The sequence below is a fragment of the Notolepis coatsorum genome, assembly GCF_963971535.1.
Source record: "Notolepis coatsorum genome assembly, chromosome: 18".
In the NCBI taxonomy this organism is placed as follows: Eukaryota; Metazoa; Chordata; class Actinopteri; order Aulopiformes; family Paralepididae; genus Notolepis; species Notolepis coatsorum.
Genome location: NC_140182.1, coordinates 36,184,217 through 36,204,448, shown reverse-complemented (window position 1 = coordinate 36,204,448; position 20,232 = coordinate 36,184,217). Strand labels below are relative to the sequence as shown.

General features: G+C 41.8%; 3 protein-coding genes across 3 annotated transcripts; 2 read left to right on the top strand and 1 right to left on the bottom strand.

Moving 5' to 3' along the window:
• The first annotated feature begins 2,833 nt into the window (after positions 1–2,833).
• Positions 2,834–4,570, top strand: LOC311244725 (uncharacterized protein). Its single transcript, XM_084334400.1, has 3 exons — positions 2,834–2,866; positions 3,358–3,441; positions 3,575–4,570. Exon 3 carries the CDS (start codon positions 3,609–3,611, stop codon positions 4,176–4,178), a length of 570 nt encoding a protein of 189 aa, XP_084190526.1. The 5' UTR covers positions 2,834–2,866; positions 3,358–3,441; positions 3,575–3,608; the 3' UTR covers positions 4,179–4,570.
• An 8,205-nt stretch (positions 4,571–12,775) lies between these two features.
• Positions 12,776–14,403, top strand: LOC311245134 (cytochrome b-c1 complex subunit Rieske, mitochondrial-like). The gene is made up of 2 exons (XM_084334928.1): positions 12,776–12,975; positions 13,660–14,403. The coding sequence occupies exons 1-2, from the start codon at positions 12,858–12,860 to the stop codon at positions 14,268–14,270; spliced, it is 729 nt and encodes a 242-aa protein (XP_084191054.1). The 5' UTR covers positions 12,776–12,857; the 3' UTR covers positions 14,271–14,403.
• Positions 14,404–15,537: 1,134 nt separating this feature from the next.
• LOC311245183 (protein C19orf12 homolog) lies at positions 15,538–19,103 on the bottom strand. Its single transcript, XM_084334993.1, has 3 exons — positions 18,999–19,103; positions 18,338–18,498; positions 15,538–17,044 (listed from the first exon to the last, which is right to left on the bottom strand). Exons 2-3 carry the CDS (start codon positions 18,495–18,497, stop codon positions 16,779–16,781), a joined length of 426 nt encoding a protein of 141 aa, XP_084191119.1. The 5' UTR covers position 18,498; positions 18,999–19,103; the 3' UTR covers positions 15,538–16,778.
• Between the last annotated feature and the right edge of the window lie 1,129 nt (positions 19,104–20,232).

Here is a 20,232-nt window from a genome sequence, read left to right as displayed (position 1 = left end):
TGAGGACTTTAAAACTGAAATTACTCAAAGTACACAGTAAAAATATTTCATATAATTTGTACAAGTAGTCTAAGAGGTACTAAGTACAACCATGGCAGTTTCATAAAGTGCTTATGGGAAAATCTTTTTTTATCCCACATCAAAGTTAGTCGAAAATGCTGATTCTGAGGACTTTAAAACTGAAATTACTCAAAAAGTACACAGTAAAAATATTTCATATAATTTGTACAAGTACTAAGTACAACCATGGCAGTTTCATAAAGTGCTTATGGGAAAATCTTTTTTTATCCCACATCAAAGTTAGTCGAAAATGCTGATTCTGAGGACTTTAAAACTGAAATTACTCAAAAAGTACACAGTAAAAATATTTCATATAATTTGTACAAGTAGTCTAATAGGTACTAAGTACAACCATGGCAGTTTCATAAAGTGCTTATGGGAAAATCTTTTTTTATCCCACATCAAAGTTAGTCGAAAATACTCATTGTTCTATAAAAAGGACTTTGAAACTCAAATTACTCAAAGTACACAGTAAAAGTAGTTAATATTATTTGTGCAAGTAGTCTTGAGAAGTATTAAGTACAAACATGGCAGTGTAATAAACTACTTATGAAATAATAGAAATGAACCACATGCCATCCTTTACTTTGAAATCCTCACCGGAAGTGTTCCTCTGTGGAATTGTCTAGCTTTAGTTTAGTGGTCGAATATACTGCGCGTCCTATTGATTCGATGTTCAATAATACTGCACATACGAATCGTCCTATTGATTAGACTAAACGTCCTATTGATTCGATGCGCATTCAATGTCATATTAAGTATTTCTGTAATATCTACTTGTGAGACTGTGTTCAAAAGTCACGTCGGTTCATTACAACAGCGTCCCAGGCTTGTTTTAATGCATTACCGTAAACCTGGAACTAATCGCGCACTCGAAAAACAAGAGCGGCTGATTTGACCACGCAAAAGCAAAAGACTGCTCACTTGACCGCAGTCGCAGACTGCGCATACACACATACTGTCTGTAGCTATACAGTACGTGCAAAATTAATTGTCAAGAGCCAATCGCACAGGTTGCCTCATCTCATCTGGCTCTGCAAATAGATCTAGAGTCTGAATATCATATATAGCTGCTGATGATCTCTCTCGAGTCAAATCCATTCTGAGAACGGAATGCAGTGCCCGCGACGAGGGTCTTGATTGATTGAAAATTGTATTAACGGATCATGCTGGACCTACAAAAGGCCTTTGACACTGTCAATCACTCCATTCTTGATTGAACATTTTATTAACAGATTGCAGAATGGGTACAGTACAGTACAGCTCAATACACACAATTGTTAAGGGGATGCCAGCGATAACCCTTTATTAGCACCAGCTGACCGATATGACGTCAGCTGTCAGCATAAGAGCGTTCAAGAGATGAATCGTTCACGACAGTTTAACACCCCCACTTGATCTTATTCTGACACAACCTTTTACACATTTGTTCCAGACCCCCGTCCGGAGCCAGGGCCGGCGGCACGTCCGGCGGCGTCTGGAGGGAACGCACCTCGGGCCGCATGAAGGGGACCAGGCAGAGGAGGTGAGGGAGGTGAGTAGGGAGGGAGTGCTGACCCACAGTGGAGAGAAGCCCCACCAGTGTGAAGAGTGTGGGAGGGGCTTCAGTAAGGTAAGTCACCTGAAGGTCCACATGCTGACACACACAGGAGAGAAGTCCCACCAGTGTGAGCAGTGTGGGAGGAGCTTCAGTAAGTTATCTAACCTGAAGAAACACAGCCGGACCCATCATTTTCAGATTAGGATCTAAGTATAAGGACCAGAGTATAGTCGGGTTTTCATCGTTGTTTATTTTATTCGATATTTCCATTCATAAAGACATGCCGGCAGCCTGTGTTATCACTGGGGATGGGTCAGAGAAGAAACCTAGTGCCCTTGAATTGAATTTTTTAACCCTTCTGCCTTGTTAGGTAACTGACAGATTTGGCACACCTCCCCCCCCCCCCCCCCCCCCCCCCCCCCCCCCTTTTCTGTGATAATTCGTTTTCGACCCTCAAGAACATCGCCTTAGTATGCTTCATCGACGCAAGGCCAATTTAATTTAGTTGGCATTTGAGAAGGACTTAACAAAAAAGTTCAGGAATGAGTGGAGGGGCAGTGTTTTAAGAAGATTTCACTCTGTCCCCAAACGCCGCTTGCCGCTCTACTAATGATGGTGAGTAGCCTGTGGAGGAATTTTGTTTGCTTTTTTTATGCACCTTATTTTTGTCAGTGAATTCAGAAGTGTTGAATAAATGGAGACTTTTCAAAGATATAGAATAGAATAGAATAGAAATGTATTATCCTGAGGGAAATTTGACACTGCAAATCACTCAACATTAAACATTTAGACAGTACAAGTCACGAATAAGAATAACAAAACAAATAGAGAATAGAATAAAATGAAATAGAATAAAAATAGAATAAAAGATACAGTAAAAATATACTGAAGTCTACAGTAGGTGTAATATTGCACAGTGCTGTTTAAAAAGTAAGAGTCCAGGAAGATGGTAACTGTCACTCTGTGCTCAGTGATGCAGTGAGGCACAGTGATGCATTGTATAGTCTGATGGCTGTCGGAATGAAGGACTTCCTGTGCTGTTCAGTGCTGCATTTAGGTAGTGTGAGCCTATAACATGCTCCTCCTGTCAGCCAAGTCTGTATAGTGGGTGGGAGGGGTTTTCCCTGATGGCCTGGAGCTTAGCAAGGCTCCTCCTCTCCGCCACCCTCGCTAGAGTCCAGCTCCACCCCAACCATGCTACTGGCCTTCTTGACCATCTTATCCAGCCTGTTTGTGTCCCCTGCTCTCAGTCCGCTGCCCCAGCAGGTCTGTTATATATATCTGTTCAGTCTGTTTTTGTATAAGTGAATGTTCTTAAGATAGAGAGAAATTAGATTTTTCAATTGCCCCTAGTCTTCATAACCACACTGTGTGTCCGACTGTGTACTAGTGCTAGTTGTCTTCACTGTAGTGTCTGCTGTCTTCATAACCACACTGTGTGTCTGACTGTGTACTAGTGCTAGTTGTCTTCACTGTAGTGTCTGCTGTCTTCATAACCACACTGTGTGTCTGACTGTGTACTAGTGCTTGTTGTCTTCACTGTAGTGTCTGCTGTCTTCATAACCACACTGTGTGTCTGACTGTGTACTAGTGCTTGTTGTCTTCACTGTAGTGTCTGCTGTCTTCATAACACTTCCCTACTCCCACTGCTTTGCAAGAGCTCATAACCAAATGTCTTTGCATGTTTAGTTTTCATTTCAGGTATTGAAAATAAATCTATAGCCTTTTTCCCCCTTGTATTTAATTTCCCCTTGTAGCCATGGAAGTACAGGCCCACCCCCTGCTCCATCGGCCTCCACCCCCTGCCCCAGTGAGCTGAATAAAAGGACCCTATCACAGTGGTAAGATATATTATTGTATATACAGTATGCTGTGGTGTAACATTTTCACATGGTCAAATGTACATAATGTGATTGTCTGCATTATGAGGAGATGAATGCTAACACATGTTTGTGCTTTGTGTTTGTGTGACAGGTTCTCTGCATGGCAGAAGCAGGGACTGGGGGTCATGCCTGCTCCGAGCGCCTCCGCCCAGCCTCTGCCTCCACCGATGGCACTGTCCCTCCAGCAGCAGGTGGGACAAGGACAGCCCTTCACCTTCTCCGTGCCGGAGGACCAACAGGCAGGCCCCTCCACCACCTCTTCCTCATGTCCCCCAGACCACGGCCTCAGGACCAACAGGCAGGCCCCTTCACCACTTCTTCCTCATGTCCCCCAGACCACTGCCTCAGGACCAACAGGCAGGCCCCTCCACCACCTCTTCCTCATGTCCCCCAGACCACGGCCTCAGGACCAACAGGCAGGCCCCTCCACCACCTCTTCCTCATGTCCCCCAGACCACGGCCTCAGGACCAACAGGCAGGCCCCTCCACCACCTCTTCCTCATGTCCCCCAGACCACGGCCTCAGGACCAACAGGCAGGCCCCTCCACCACCAGGAAGCTGCACAGAGAGAATTTGCTCTGCAGTACCCTGATGTGACCATACTGTTGGACAATGCTGTAAACAATCAGCCAGAGCCGTTTAAATCTGGGCTCAAAAGCCTGATTGACATTACAAGGAGACATTCTCAGCATTGAGAGCCTATTTCAGGGGTGGCCAACCAGTCAGAGACTAAGAGCCACAAAAATTACTGTGGTACCACAAAGAGCCACACCATATACCAGCGTTTCTCAACCTTTTTTTTCAGTCACGGCACCCTTCATGTGTTTATAGGTCTCACCCTCTGGCCTCTGAAGTTGCTAATGTCTTTTTTATTTGGGCCTCACAGGGTTAAAAGTACCCTGTGAGACCCACGGTTGCAAAATTACAAAATCACTTTTAGCCATTTAAAAAAATTATGTTTATAGGGCGGTCAGGTGGCGTAGCGGAGATTGTGCTTGTCACCAACGCAGGAGATGCTGGGTTTGAGCCCAGCTCTCGGCGTTGCTACCAGCTTGGCTGGTCGTTCATACTAATACAATTGGCAGTATTACAGGGTGGGAAGCTGGTGGGTGGGAATCTGGCGTTGTGGACAGCGACGCCTACATGTCGGGTATCGGCGCTTGCTCAGCGGGGCAGGACTTGGTGGAGATAGCATGCCCTCCCACGCGTTACACTTCACCAATGAGAGTCCTCGCTGCCAAGTGAAAAGACGTCACTGGCAGTCGCCACACGTATCGGAGGAAGCGCGCGGTCAGCTTCGGGACGCCCTTGTACCGACTCGTAGGAGAACATGCATACAGCAGCCAGGTAGGGGGGGGGGAATTGGCATGACTAAATTGGGACGGGGAGAAAAACAGAAAATTGGAGAGAGAAATAAAAAAATTAAAATTTAAAAAGTGTTTATTTAAAAAATGTTAAGCACATGTAGGCCTATAGTGAATTGGTCCTGTTGTTCAGCCTCACAATGCTATTTGATAGTAAATGTGTTTCATATGTCCCACCCTCTGGCCTCTGAAGTTGCTAATGTCTTTTTAATTTGGGCCTCACAGGGTTAACCTCTTAAGCCCGAGATATACAGTAAAAGTGTATATTTTCAGCATGACGTTTGTTTACCAATTATTTTAACTGTTATTAGTGAAATATAAGATTATAGAAATCTCAGGGCATTGAGTCGGAAACTGGCGCATATTGACAGGAAGAAGTGGCACAGCCAAAAGTGAGTGTAGTCTTTTGAAGGAAGAGACTCAGAGCTTTCGAATTTCGAAAAACTACCCTACCCAGCTCACACCAGCCCCTGTCAATCATCTGACTTACTTTTTTATTTCTCTTATTTTTGGGGATTATCTCCCACAAACTTGAACGTTATTGCCATAAGACAGAACGCAGTTAGTTTCTCTACCTTTTTGTGAACGTCTTGCAAAAAACGGTGTTGCAATACGATGAAAAATGGTGGAGAAATTTACATTATAAAAAAGATGGCAGAATTCAGTACTGTATCTACAAAACCTTCTGTTTAATAATCTTCCCTTTATTCATTTGCTTAGATTTTTCAGGTCTGGTCAATTTTAGCATGGTGTTATTCACAGTCAAAGATAAAAAAAATTAAATAGAATTGATATTCTCCTTTGGTTCATTACAATTTACTCAAGCCTAGTAACAGACACACTATTTCTGACACTGATCTATTATGTCCCTAGATTCAGATCCCAAGAACATGCCAATGGACCATTTAAAAAAAAAATTGTAAATGTTTATTCTATGTCCTTATGAATGACGTGAAAAAAAATTTATTATTATTATAATTTGTTTTATGGATGGAAGAGCTGCGAGTCGCGGGTTGGCCACCCCTGGCCTATTTCAAGGATGGCACAAAAAGTCACAGACTTATTTCCACTGTGGTCCTTGGTCACATACATAAACATGTATTACACATAATATCATCAGCCTACAGTATATTGCTAAAAGTAAAATACAACATTATTAATAAAATATGTACAGACACACTAAAACTACACTACATTAAAACTAGAACCTTCCTTAGTTACTCTGGGACATTTTCTAGGAGCCATTTCCTAACGTTCACCGTGAAACTATACAAGTTAGTATAGAATTAGAAACTGGCCCCTGTAAATATCCTAACACAACCCCCTCCAATGTACAGTAAATGTCCTAACCCAGTAATACACAAGACCCTCTTCTTGGACCAAGTAAGGTTGTCGATAATCCAATGTACAGTTACCCCCCCCCCCCCCGCCCAACCACCTCCAATGTACAGTTACCCCACCCCACCTACCCAACCCACCCCACCTCCTCCAATGTAGTTTCTTCGTCAAATGTATATACTCTTCTTTTTTTTTTCTTTTTTTAAACTCTTTTTGTATCACAAACGGTACTGTATTTGTAAATCTGGTATGTCATAAATGTATAGATGTAGCAGTACTGTCTATGTTAGGGATGGGCGTGAGTAATCGATTACTCGTAGCTATGAGAAAAATCGATCTTAAATTAATAATTTTTATGGAAAAAGAAAATATTAAAAAAATATATTTTTATATATTTGTTTCACATGTATGTGTAAGATTATAACTGTTTGTTGGTTTCCTTAAACATATACGTGAATGAACAAAATTAGGTAAAAAAGAAAAGATTAAATTTATATTTTTTTGTTTTTTCGAGTAATACACGATCACTCGAGTATAGCATGCGATCAATCGATCTGGATTTTTCTTTAAAATGCCCATCCCTACTATCTATGTCATATATGTTATGATTAATTGAAAATGGGGGACCCTGATGTAAACAAGACGAAAGTCTTTCTCTGGTCTGCAATGCATCCCCTTAACAATTGTGTGTATTGAGCTGTACTGTATTGTACCCATTCTGCAATCTGTTAATAAAATGTTCAATCTATCAGGTTCAAGCTTTGTTTGGTGGTCAAAGGCAACTCATTCCACTCCTGTGTGTTTCCACCTCATGGCTATCAATATTTCTTGGCTGCTGTAACGCCTGCCAGAATGATTCTTTTTTTGCTGTATGGAGGCCGGCAGTATACATATAATTTAGGAGCAGTGTTGCTGCTGCAAGTGGAATTGTCAATTGTCAATTATGCAGCATACAGCCCTCTCAACATGTCCCTTGCAGTAGTTCTATCTATTACTTAATTTCACAATTTTCTTATACTTTGATTCTACTGTCGCCATGTATGCATATGCCCACTACATGTATTTATTGCTCCATCTCCGCCCACTACAAACATGGGAACTCAATACCCCCCCCCCTCCCCATCTCTCTGAGAGTGGTTGTCTCGTAGTGTTGGCCAAGGTGGTGGATGTCTCTGGGTCTTGGCCAAGATTGCAGTGACTGTTCTACCCCCACACTGGTTATGTGCACCACCGAGGCCATGGATCAGCTTCATACCGTCTTCTGTCCATGGTCTGTCAATGTGGTTTAGACGTTTAGTTAATTGAGTTCATTGCTGGGTTAAGTACTTCTATTCTATTCACATAATATGCTTACTACATATATCTCATTTGAGTAGTGGAAAAGGGGTAGGATTAAATAAGTGTACTTCTTCCTATTCCTTTTCGAACATGTAAAAATTGAGTTATGTTTAGTTTATTATAAAAAAAATCGATTTCATAGAGATCAATGATTTGTTATGATTTTATATTTTACATTGTAAAACGTTCGGAATAAAGATTTCAAATCTATTCTATTCAGATTTTTGCTTACCACATCTATCTATTGCTATGTCCGCCTATCACAATCACGCAAACTGTAACGCTTGTCCCATATCCCTGTCTCCCTGTGAATGGCTGTCTCGTGGTGGACGTCCCGTGATGATGACCGGGAGGATGCGACCCTCTCTGCGTCGCCCCATGCCTCAAATAGATCCGCCATCAGCTCTATTTACAATCTTTTAAAATGTTCAGTTGCTATTGCATGCACTTATCCGTGTTTCATAACATGTGTGCATGCTTACCAACTGTTTTATTGCAACACTAATAATGTGTTTGTTTTAATGAAACTACATTAAGTGTGTCTTTAGACGACACGTTAAGGACAGCATTAGCTAGCTTGATAGGATGATCAACATCATCCAAGCTAGCTAAGTTATTCCATTCTGTGTACTGCATATTACCATACTTACCATATTTACCATCAGTCATGCTCTTGCTAATAATGCTATGTCTGTGTCTAGGCAAACACTAGGAACGGGTATATATAGATTTGTAGTGCCAAATTTCCCTCTGGATGATTAAAGTATTTATATTCTCTTCTATTCTGGTGTGGTGTGGGAAAAGATACAGGTGATCAACACCTTGATCAATGCTGCCTGCAATACATGAGTATTTAAAACTGAAACATATCTTTTCTTATTAACAGGTGCTTCTTGGGCATCAACCCGGAGAAAGGCTCAAGGGGAAAGAAACAAAGCTCTATTAACCCTCATGTGACCACCCTTCTCCGGAAGTTGATAGATTTTTTTTTATCCACTTTTTCTCATTTTTCTATTTTTCTCCCATCCCAATTTCGCCTCGCCAATTCTCCCTTCAATTCTCCCCTCCCCTGTCTTGAACGTTGCTAGACTATGCCTCCCACTGGTCGGCTGCAGTGAGGACCAAGCCTTGCATCACGTGTCCCCTCCGGTACATGAGGAGGCAGCTGTCGCATCTTTTCACCTGTACAGCGCGATCTCTCAGTGGCGAGGAGTAACGCGTGGGAGGCTCACGCTGCCCCCGTTACTTCCTGATTCTGCTGTACAGGCGCACCAACCGACCTGTAGGCAACGTCCGATCCCCACCCACCAGCTTTCCCACCCCGTTAGTGGCGAGCGCCTTGCTCACTGCGCCACTTAGCCGCCCTGGAAGTTGATAGACAACTGTCATGATCCTGTCGTCCCTGCTCCTCTTTTTATTCTTTTGAGTGCGTGCAAGAAAACTGTTAATTTATTAGTTCCTTTTTTCACCACGCTGTTGTAGAACACACAAGCATGTAGTTTCATGTATTTCAGAATATGGTTCTTTTGACTTGTCAATAAATATGCCAGTGGGCTTCCATTGATTTTACCTCATTTGTGCGTTTGGGGTGTTTTTAATGTACAATATACAATAGCCTATGTGCATTTTTGTAGTCCAGCTCCAGTGCTTCCCGGCAGAAGCTCACACGTTGGTGGTTAATTTATGTAAATTCATGTTATTGTTATGGTGTTTTTGCTATTGAAAGTATGTGCAATGTTGAATAAATTGTTCATTACTAGGGAGAATAAATACATGAGATCTCCCTAGAATTGGGAGAGTATCTTCCAAAGGCATACAGCACAGTGGAAACTCAGTCTTTAGACCAAATAGCCTACATTATGAAATTTCTGAGGAAAAAGAAAGCACATTTGGGTGAGTGATGCCATAATTATGTGGCATAATAATAATAATAATTGACAGTGCAACACCTGCTGGTCAGTTTCTGTAAGTATAGTTTTAGATTGTATGTTTTTCCACACTTTACTGTAGTGTACGTGTATTTACACAGTTAACAAAGTCCATGTAATATTTTACTGCACGTTAGAATACACAGAAGTAACGATGGATGTGTACAAATTGCGCATAGAAATTAGGCATATGTATTGCACTGATGAAATACCGGAGGCTATACTAATGCGCCAAAATACCTAGATTATAATGTATAGTTACGATTATTTTTCTGTTGATCAAATAAAAAGCCTGCCTACTGCAAATCAATATGATTTGTCGACCATGTCACGGCTTATTGTGGTCTGCATCCCCTTAAAGGATAACTCCACTATTTTGGGAAATTAGCTTATTTAACATCTTCCCTGGAGTTAGACAAGAAGATGCATACCTTTTTTGTCTCTGTGCGTGCATTTTAGCTTTGGGAATAGATGCTCCGTTAGCATAGCTTAGCTTCATCACTGGAAGTGAGGCAGGACAGTAGCCTTACAGTGCCTTACAGTGTATTGCAAGGTCTGACATTGACCAAACTTGATATGCATGACCTTGGTGGGCTCTAGGTCAACTCCTGAAAAGGGGGTCAATGTCAGACCTTGCAATCAAAAGTTAGGGGCGCACTGAAATTATGGCAAGGGTTATTAGCCCCCTAACTTTTGATTGCAAAGTCTGACAAGTCTAACGGAGCATCTATTCCCAAAGCTAAAATGCACGCACGGAGACAAAAAAGGTATGCATCTTCTTGTCTAACTCCAGGGAAGATGTTAAATAAGCTAATTTCCCAAAATAGTGGAGTTATCCTTTAACAATTGTGTGTATTGAGCTGTACTGTTGTACCCATTCTGCAATCTGTTAATAAAGTTTTCAATTGATTGATTGATTGATTGATTGATTGAAAACTTTATTAACAGATTGCAGAATGGGTACAATACAGTACAGCTCAATACACACAATTGTTAAGGGGATGCAGACCAGAGAAAGACTTTCGTCTTGTTTCCACCAGGGTCCCCCATTTTCAATTCATCAGGACATATATGACATACATGACATACAGATAGTCAGTACTGCTACATCTATACATTTATGACATACCAGATTTGCAAATACAGTACTGTTTGTGATACAGAAGGAGTCAAGAAAAGGGAGTATATACATTTGACGTAGAAACTGTACATTGGAGGAGGTTGGGTGGGGGGGGTTGGGTACACTGGGATATTGACAACCATACTGGGTAATTTACATTGGAGGTGGTTGGGGGGGGGGGGGGGCACACTGTATAGACAAGCAAAACTGTACATTGAGGGGGGGGGAGACTCTGTACAAACAAACAAAATTGTACATTGGACTATTGACAAAACCATACTAGGTAAATGACTGTACATTGGAGGGGGTTGGGTTAGGATATTTACAGGGGCCAGTGTTGAATTGCAGTCTCCCGTAGGTGTCTCTTGAGAGAGGTTTTGAAAGTGGGTAGTGATCCACATTCCTTTACAGCTTTGGGTAGGGCGTTCCACATTGATGTGGCATAATTGCGAAACGTGTTTAGTCCCTTATTTGAGCCGAATCTGGGTTTAACATGATTTGTGGAGCTCCCTCTGGTGTTGTGATCGTGGTATTCACTGACCTTTGGGAAGTATTTTGCCATGTACATGGGTACCTTGGTCGTGTAGTGTATCTTGTAGACCAGGCCCATTGCAAGTTGCTGTACTCTGTCATCTACTCTAAGCCATCCTAGGTTGTCAAAGTGGGCAGGGGTGAGGTGGGTTCTAGGAGTAAGGTCAAGCAGTAGTCTGACCAGTTTGTTTTGAGATGTTTGTAATTTTGTTTTTAGCGCCTTTGAGGTGCTTTGGTACCATGAGGTGCAAGCATAGTCGTAGTACCCCTGAATGAGTGCTCCTGCCAGAGTCTTCAGGGTATTCTTGTTTACCAGAGAGGAGATCCGGTACAATCACACGGACAATAAATATAATGTCTAAATGAAATGCACAAAACAAAAAATGTATGTATCATAACGTTACCCTGGTATAGATCTGTATGCATGTATTTATTCATAACGTTATACATATTCGTTCACGTTAGATTGTGCATGGCTTTTACATTGAAAAATGTACTTGTCACGTGGTTCCGTTCTCCATTCTTCACATCAAAAACGAAAAACGAACTATCAAAACGTACACGGCCCTACACGGCCCATTATTGACTCGTTTTTTTCATTTGATTCTGATACCAAAATACGAAAAACAGGTCCGTATTTCAGTTTTTCCCCGTTTTTTCGAGTTTGGTTTCAAACGGAAATAGGAAACACCTCGTATTTCCGTTTTTTTCGTTTTTTCGTTTTTCCTTTTGAAACGAAAAACGAACTATCAAAACGTACACGGACCATAACAGAGGGTCGTCAAGTCCTACGTCTAATCCATAATGTAATAGCCAGAAAAGCCACAAAACAAAATCAGTCATACATAATGTAACGTTAGAAAAATGCAGAATGAAGTTGGGACAAATGCACGTTTCCAAAAACCTGCTTCCGGAGTGACGCGGAACGTTCACGAGGATTGATTGATTGATTGGAAACTTTATTAATAGATTGCAGAATGGGTAGCGTGTGATATTTTTTAGTTGACATTTTACTTTGTACTGTAACTATACTATATCATTTGGTTGCTATGACTATACTGACAAAGACGATAATGCATTTTCCTCATTAATTTACTTCTCGTCCAATTCCACATTCACAAATGTAAATGTACAAACAAACAAAAACGAAATGATTTGTATTTATGAAGGAAATGGAATATATGTGTCAACGATGTATACCTCACTAAACATAAAAGCAATCAAAACAATGAATGTATATGCAATCGTTTTTAAGTGCATTTATTGTCACACTTTACTTGTATTAAAAAAAGAAAAAAATTACATTTGTTTTAGTCTTTGTTGTCTTTTTCTGTTTGTCATTTGTATGTGCTCTTTTGATACTGTCTGTGTTGACTATGTTGACAATTTGAAATACATATAATAATAATAATAATTATTATTATTATTATTATTATTATTATTATTATTATTATTATTATTATTATTATTATTATTATTATTATTATTATTATTATTATTATTATTATTATTATTATTAATAATATTAATAATCCAAAAACAATCAGGGTGAGTGAGGCCAGCGCAAGAACATTGTGCAGTACTTGAGTACAAACAGTGAGAGGCAGCAATACGCCAACAGACATCGAGTCTGCCGGAAAGTTAAAAAAAAAATAAAAAATAAAAAAAAAAAAATAAGAAGAGACGCAGATTACAGTACAGAGAAGGTCGCGTCCCCAACAGTCAGTTTAGTTTGGTGGTATTATTCGGTTAAAAATGATGTCCATTGCCGCTCGTTACGGGGCCGTGTCCCCGTACTTGCAGGGCACGAAAACAAGAGTGAAAACCCTGGGAGACGTAATGGTGAAGAATGTGCCTGCTGCTTGTGTCAATGGTAAGGTCGGTCGTCTTTAACTAATAGACTAGTGATGGAGTGTCCTTCTGAGAGGACTGCCTGTTATGATGACCTTATGTAGAATTTGATTATATTATTACGGTACCACTTGAGACAATACGTTTCGGATGGTTGTCAACTTGTTAGTTAGCTAGTTGTTGTGGGATAAAAAATAAAAAAATGGGAGTGGCAAAAATAGTAGAAGTTGTTCTTACCCAAAGAAACCGATAGTTGTGGTTCTTCCAAATGAGATGGTATGCTATTGGTCTGTATCAGTGTTGGCCTTTTAAAACGTGTTACTTTTCTTGAGTGTTATAAATGTAGTTAAGATAGTAATTAAACACTTGAATGCTTAGAGGGACTGTATTAATATGGCTAATAGAATATATAATGGCAGCCTCCATTAATGATGTCACTCGGTCCCTATACCCCACAAGTGTGAAGAGAAACACATTCTCTTCTACTGTTAGCTAGCATTAGCACTAACATTAGCTACCAAAAATTTGAGCTAATGTCGACTTTGCATTGTGGAATAGAAGGAATTTTTTTTGATGACATCACACATGGGGGCAGCCATAGATATATATATATATATGGGGGCAGCCACACTCCATGCAGTCCCCCATTGTGAATGGATGGACGTGTTGCCATCTTGACCAATCGTGGCCTATGTCTCATGTGCAGCTCCCGGGGGAATCCGCCTCGCTCACACAGACATCAAGATGCCAGATTTCTCTGACTACCGTCGCCCCGAGGTCCTCGATGCAAACAGGTCCTCTCAGGACAGCAGCGAGGGCAGGAAAACCTTCTCCTACCTGGTGACCGGGGCGACCACGGTGGTGACCCTCTACGCGGCCAAGACGATCGTCTCCCAGTTCGTCTCCTCCATGAGCGCCTCGGCCGACGTCCTGGCCCTGTCCAAGATCGAGATCAAGCTCGGCGACATCCCAGAGGGCAAGAACATGACCTTCAAGTGGAGAGGCAAGCCCCTGTTCGTCCGCCACCGCACGGAGAAGGAGATCGCCACAGAGGAGGCCGTGAACCTCTCGGAGCTGCGCGACCCCGAGCACGACAAGGACCGCGTGCAGAACCCCAGCTGGATGATCGTCCTGGGCGTGTGCACCCACCTGGGCTGTGTGCCCATCGCCAACGCCGGGGACTACAGAGGCTACTACTGCCCCTGCCACGGCTCCCACTACGACGCCTCGGGGCGGATCAGGAAGGGGCCCGCTCCTCTCAACCTGGAGGTGCCCTATTACGAGTTCCCTGACGAGACGACCGTCGTGGTGGGATAAGACACTGGGGCTCTTTTCTCTGTTCTTTTTCTCTGTAGTACGTCTCTTAATCTGGTCCGTCTTGAGAACTTGTGAGGTCGAGACAGAAAGGTCACTCTTAACAAATAAAGGTATATTTTAAGCTACTTGAAAAGGTTTTGTTGTTATTTCACTGTTTCGCTTCTTAAGAGGTTAAGGTGTCCCAAGGGTGATCTATGCCTGTTTTTTAAGGTCTACGTAGGGCCGCACATCGAGTGGTTGTGGGTATATTAAAATGCCCGATCAGTGATCCAAAACGTAAACGAATGGGTAGCCACACCAACAGAAATAAGAACAGACACGTCAGCATTCTCTAGTTGATTTAGAGCTCCTGATATGAGGACTAACGGATGACACAAATGAGTTTAATTGTATTTGCAGTGTTTTGTGTCTGTAAAGGGTTTCTTTTACGTAGGTGAGTGAAACATCTAGGCTTATATTGCGATTATCAATAGATTAAGAAAGTTCCAAACAATGTATTCCCATCAACAGAGCAAACACTTCAAGAATGTATATGAATCAATATACCACTGTTTACCACATACTGATATAGTCAAACAAAAGATCACCAATTGGGGCTTTACGGCACTTGTTTAGGGGCCCCTGTATAGGTTACATACAATACAACAAGTCTGGCGAATATAATTATTTTCATTCTGACAGACAACACTCTGACGAGTGGTTGCTGTTGGTTGTCTTTTCAAAAGGAGTTCATCCGATTGGCCATTTACACATTGGTTTCTTCTTTCTTGTTTGTAAACACAATGTGTTCGCGCCAATCAGCAATACCCACTGACTCACATGACTGAGTTGCCCACTACCTGTGTTGAGCTGCAGTGCTAAAAAGTACAATGGGGCTCTATGGAGAAACCATGGCACTCCCATGAATAAATTGTTTCAAAATGAAAACGTCTGGATGTAATTTAGCCAAATCAGCACAGCTGTGAATGTGAGTCTTTCACGTTTTACATAGCTAGTGTTGGCATGGATTGATTGTTTAGATCACTAGCATGGCTTACAAATGCAAATGTATTGTGAATCTGCCATGTTGTTCTGACCAGGATTACATTCCTTTTTGCCTCCTTGTGCGTGCACACAGAGTTTGACGTGGACGAGAAACCCATCTATAGATGCATTCTTCTAAATGTAACACGTATAGATTTACCAGATCCAGATATATCAAAGAGTAGGTGTTCTCCACATAACCAGTCTTTATCTGTATGAAACAATCACAGTCGAGCTCAAAACATTCATCCGACTTTTTTTTTTATTGTTGAAAAATAAAAAAGGCAAACATGATTGGCCCAGTGACAGCGTTACCATCAATGTGCTCTTCGACGCTGGTAAAATACCTTCTCTTACCAGCTCCGATAGGCCAGTGTAAACAGCGGTTTACAGCGAATAAATTAAATACACAACCTTAATATTTGGCATACAATCAGTGCATAAGCCACTCTAGTGTATGATGATCAAGTGTAACCTTTGAAAATAACACTACATTGTAGCTGCCTTGAAGACCATAAATACACACACAGCAGTCTTTTCTTCACAATTGCAACTTTTCATGATTACTTGAGTCACTGAGGGCATCGTTGATTCGTTGGTGATAAATGCATAGCACTCTTCACTCTAGTGGCCTGTCTGGTTACAAAGGAACAACCTTTGAACTTGTCAGTTGAGTAAAAGCAATCCTAGGGGAGTTTAGTGACCTCCCTTTTCACAATATTACCTAAGAACCATGATCTGTCCAAATCAAATAAAAAAAGTCCTCTCCATTACGAACTCTTCAAAGTGTTTGACTTCATCAAGACCGTGATTTGATCTGTCCTTCATAGAGACTGATTTGATCTGTCCTTCATCGAGACCGTAATCAAAACGATCAAAGGTAGGGACGTCCCAATCAAAGTTTTTTTTGCCCCCGATCCGTGGAATTTAATATTGAGTATCTGCCGATACAGAGTCCCGATTTGTATTTTCCTAGATAATACAGCTGCATGGTACCTCGATGAGCTCCTGCGCCACCACACCCCATCCAGAGCCCTAAGGTCTGCTGACTGCTAAGGTCTGGAGGTGCCCAGGACCAGGCTCAAAACCAGGGGGGACAGAGCCTTCGCTGCTGCAGCCCCTCGGCTCTGGAACAGCCTCCCCCACATTAGATCTGCCCAGAGCCTAGAGGCCTTTAAACCACTCCTTAAAACACACCTTTTCTCCCTGGCCTTTGACCAGAGTTAGCCTGCCACCTGTACATTACGTTTGCTGTTACTCTGGACTTTTTATCTATTTTTCTTGTCTCTTTTTATATTGCACCTTGTTCTTGTTTCTTAGTGTACTATACTTTGTATAAGTATAATGTATAACTTTGTATATGATAAGTGGGTAGGGGTGGGGGGATACTGCTTTTGAAGTCCTTTTAAAATAAATAAATAAAAATAAGACACAGGTCCTGAACACTGGTTGCTTCTGTGTTGCCAGACACGCCGTCTGAACAGACTAGTCCACATAGTGCACCTCTCCCTGAAGCTCCTTGGTGACATACCCCAGGAGGGCACCGGTCAGCTGCTGCTTCAGGGCGCTGTTACCCATCACCAGGGCTGTGAGCTGAGCCACGTCCGTCCACTGGATCCCTCCCAGGACGGACGTGATGTCCTCATAAAGTCTCTGCTGCTGCTGAGGGGACAGCTCCATGATGATCTGAGGCAGTGGCTTGAACTGTCCACTGGTCAGCCAGCATCCCAGCAGCCCACCGACGGCACCCCCTGTTAGAGCAGGAGGAGGGAGTGGTCAATTTACAAAAGGAAAAAAGGTTTTTGGGTTTGCTTCATATATTTATTATATACATAATATTTTTTTTATGTAAAAATGCTGTAAGTGGTATTTATTTGTTAAAATAAGTGGTCTACATGTTAAAATAATAGCTCTACATTCCGACAGCCATTACTGATATAGAGTTTTTGGTTAGTAACATGGGCCTGCAGTCCGTCCACTCTGCAGTAAACAGAAAATGCTTTAATCTAATAATAATAATAAGCAAATCTGGCACGGAACATTTTCTTGAAATAATTTAAAATATATATCTAGAGACGCCAGAAGAAGGAACGTCTGTTTACTGCAGAGCTGACTGACTGGGAGACCCATGTTACTGACCAGACATTCTATATCAGTAATCGCTGTCAGAATGTAGAGCTAGAATGTAGAGCTTACAGCACATTTAATAGATACATATTCACTGGTGATAGGCTGCTATTGCTCTCACCACTGTCTCCTCTGTGATAAGGTGGGTTGGTCTTCCCTGGCAGGCGTAATCATTGGTATTTGTTTATCTATGAGGCCATTATCGGAAAGCTACCACCTTATATTGCAATGCTGCTAGACTGGAACTTTAGACCCTATCTAACCCGCTCATATGACTGGTTTATGCTTGAGGTCCCTTTGGAAAGTCAGCCTTTTATTGTGGTGCACCAACTTGCTAGAATGATTTTCAGCAAAAGCTGAAAATAGATTCTCTGCTGAACTATGGTCTGTTTAGGGCCATGATCTTAAACCTCCCTGGTACATCATTTAACTTTGGCATATTGTTATCTGTTCGTTATCCGTTATTATTTTATTGTTTTTATTAGGTTTTTATTGATGTGTAATTGTTTTACTGACTTCTTACCTTTATATTCAGCTGTGTTTTAATAATTTATTTTAAAAGCCATGTAATTCGACATTGTTGCAAATGAGGGCAACCTCAACTGATTTCTTTGGGTTAAAAATAAAGGTTTGAAATTATAATTCAGCTATGGACTCCTGTTTGATTATATGTTTTTAAAAAGACATGGTTTAGTACAGAACTGCCCGTCTACACTGCAGGTGTGCAGATAATGGTGAACCAAGTAGTTGTCCTTATGGAAAATTAAATAACTCAGAGATTAAACTGTATTCTTTTACCAAGGGGGACTGACTCCCTGAGGACCACTTGTACCGTGCTGCTCCATCACTGTGGTTGTGTTGTGTGTGTGTGTGTGTGTTAACTAGAGACACAGCCTGTGTCGTATGATTCCACTCACCGACTGCAATACCTAAGGGACCTCCAATCATGCCACCTGCGAAGGCCAGTCCCCCCGCCGCCGCAGCACCCTTTGATGATCCAGTCACTGTCGTCTTTATCTGCTGATGAGCAGATAACTCACAACAGAGCTTCATAATGTCGTCAAGTCGTCGGGCCATTCTGTGAAATCAAGTATCGAATAAAATAAATATTAGCAATTTAGCATACTTTACATGTCATTGATTGATTGACAACTTTATTAACAGATATGTACAATACAGTACAGCTCAACACTAACAACTGCTAAGAGGATGAAGACCAGAAAAAAGACTTTCGTCTTGTTTACACAAGGGTCCTGCCCATTTTCAATTCATCAAGACATTTATGACATAAAAGACAATAGGGTAATACGATACACTCATCATTACTTGGTGAGTTACTTGATGGATCGTTAACAGTTAGCAGTAACACTCGGCTAATGCAGTGCTCTTTGTTTTGTTTGTATTTTACACCATCTGCGAATATTGCCAGTGATGATTCATATCCACATATCGCAACATAGACCATATACAGACATATCGTAACACGAACCACTGTACCAATGTACGAGACCCCGTTGCCATTAAATGCCTACTACACGTATGGAAAAGAAGAGGGCTCGTCGTCAGTCAGCGACCTACCTTTACGTAGAGTTGAAATCTCACATAGACGCTAATTTGGTTTAATCGGAAATCTGTGTCGCCCTGTGTGACTGTGAATACATTGGTGTCATGTTGATTCCTGAGCTTGGTCACATGTCAGATATACGGAGTCATGGTGGCCAATAGGGGATATCTGCAGAGCCACAGAGCCCAGGCGTGGACGGGTTTGAGGCGGGGCTTCGTGGCGTAGACAAGTATTAGTGGCCTGGACAAGTATTTGCACTATTGCGCATGCGGATGGGGGGGGGGGGGGCTCTCTCGCTCGCTCCCTCTCTCGTTTACGCCACACATACACAACCTAACTTTTGTCTCGTTTACATCAGGGTCCCCCATTTTCAACTTAACTTTCGTCTCGTTTACATAGACAGTAATGTTACATCTAGACATTTATGACATACCAGATCTACAAATATACAGCACCGTTTGTGATACAAAATATAGTAATAATAGAGTATATACATTTGAGGGGGAATACATTTACATTTAGTCATTTAGCTGACGTTTTTATCCAAAGCGACTTACAAGTTCTGAAGGGCACAACTCTTATCAGCTGATGTTCATAAAGTGTTGAGTGCTACAGTGTAGGTTAGTTTATTAGGACAAGTGCATGACAGTCAGCCCTGCTGGTCTCTGACAAGAACAAGTTACAGGTTGAAAAAACCCTCAGCTCGGAACTAGGCAAAATCTGCATATGGCTCGCCGACAACAAACTATCATTACACATGGGCAAAACAGAGTCCATTCTCTTCGGTTCAAATAACAAACTCAGCAAAACAGACGGCTTCTCAGTTACAGTGGGTGACAATATTGTCACAAGGAAAGATGAAATTACCTACCTGGGTTCCTTCCTAGAGGCTAATCTTTCCTGTGACAAAATGGCATCCAATGTAATAAAAAAAGTCAATCAACGAACTCGATTCCTGTACCGGATCTCCTCCCTGGTAAACAAGAATACCCTGAAGACTCTGGCAGGAGCACTCATTCAAGGGTACTATACGACTATGCTTGCACCTCATGGTACCAAAGCACCTCAAAGGCACTAAAAACCAAATTACAAACATCTCAAAACAAACTGGTCAGACTACTGCTTGACCTGACTCCTAGAACCCACCTCACCCCTGCACACTTTGCCAACCTAGGATGGCTTAGAGTAGACGACAGAGTACAGCAACTTGCAATGGGCCTGGTCTACAAGATACACTACACGACCAAG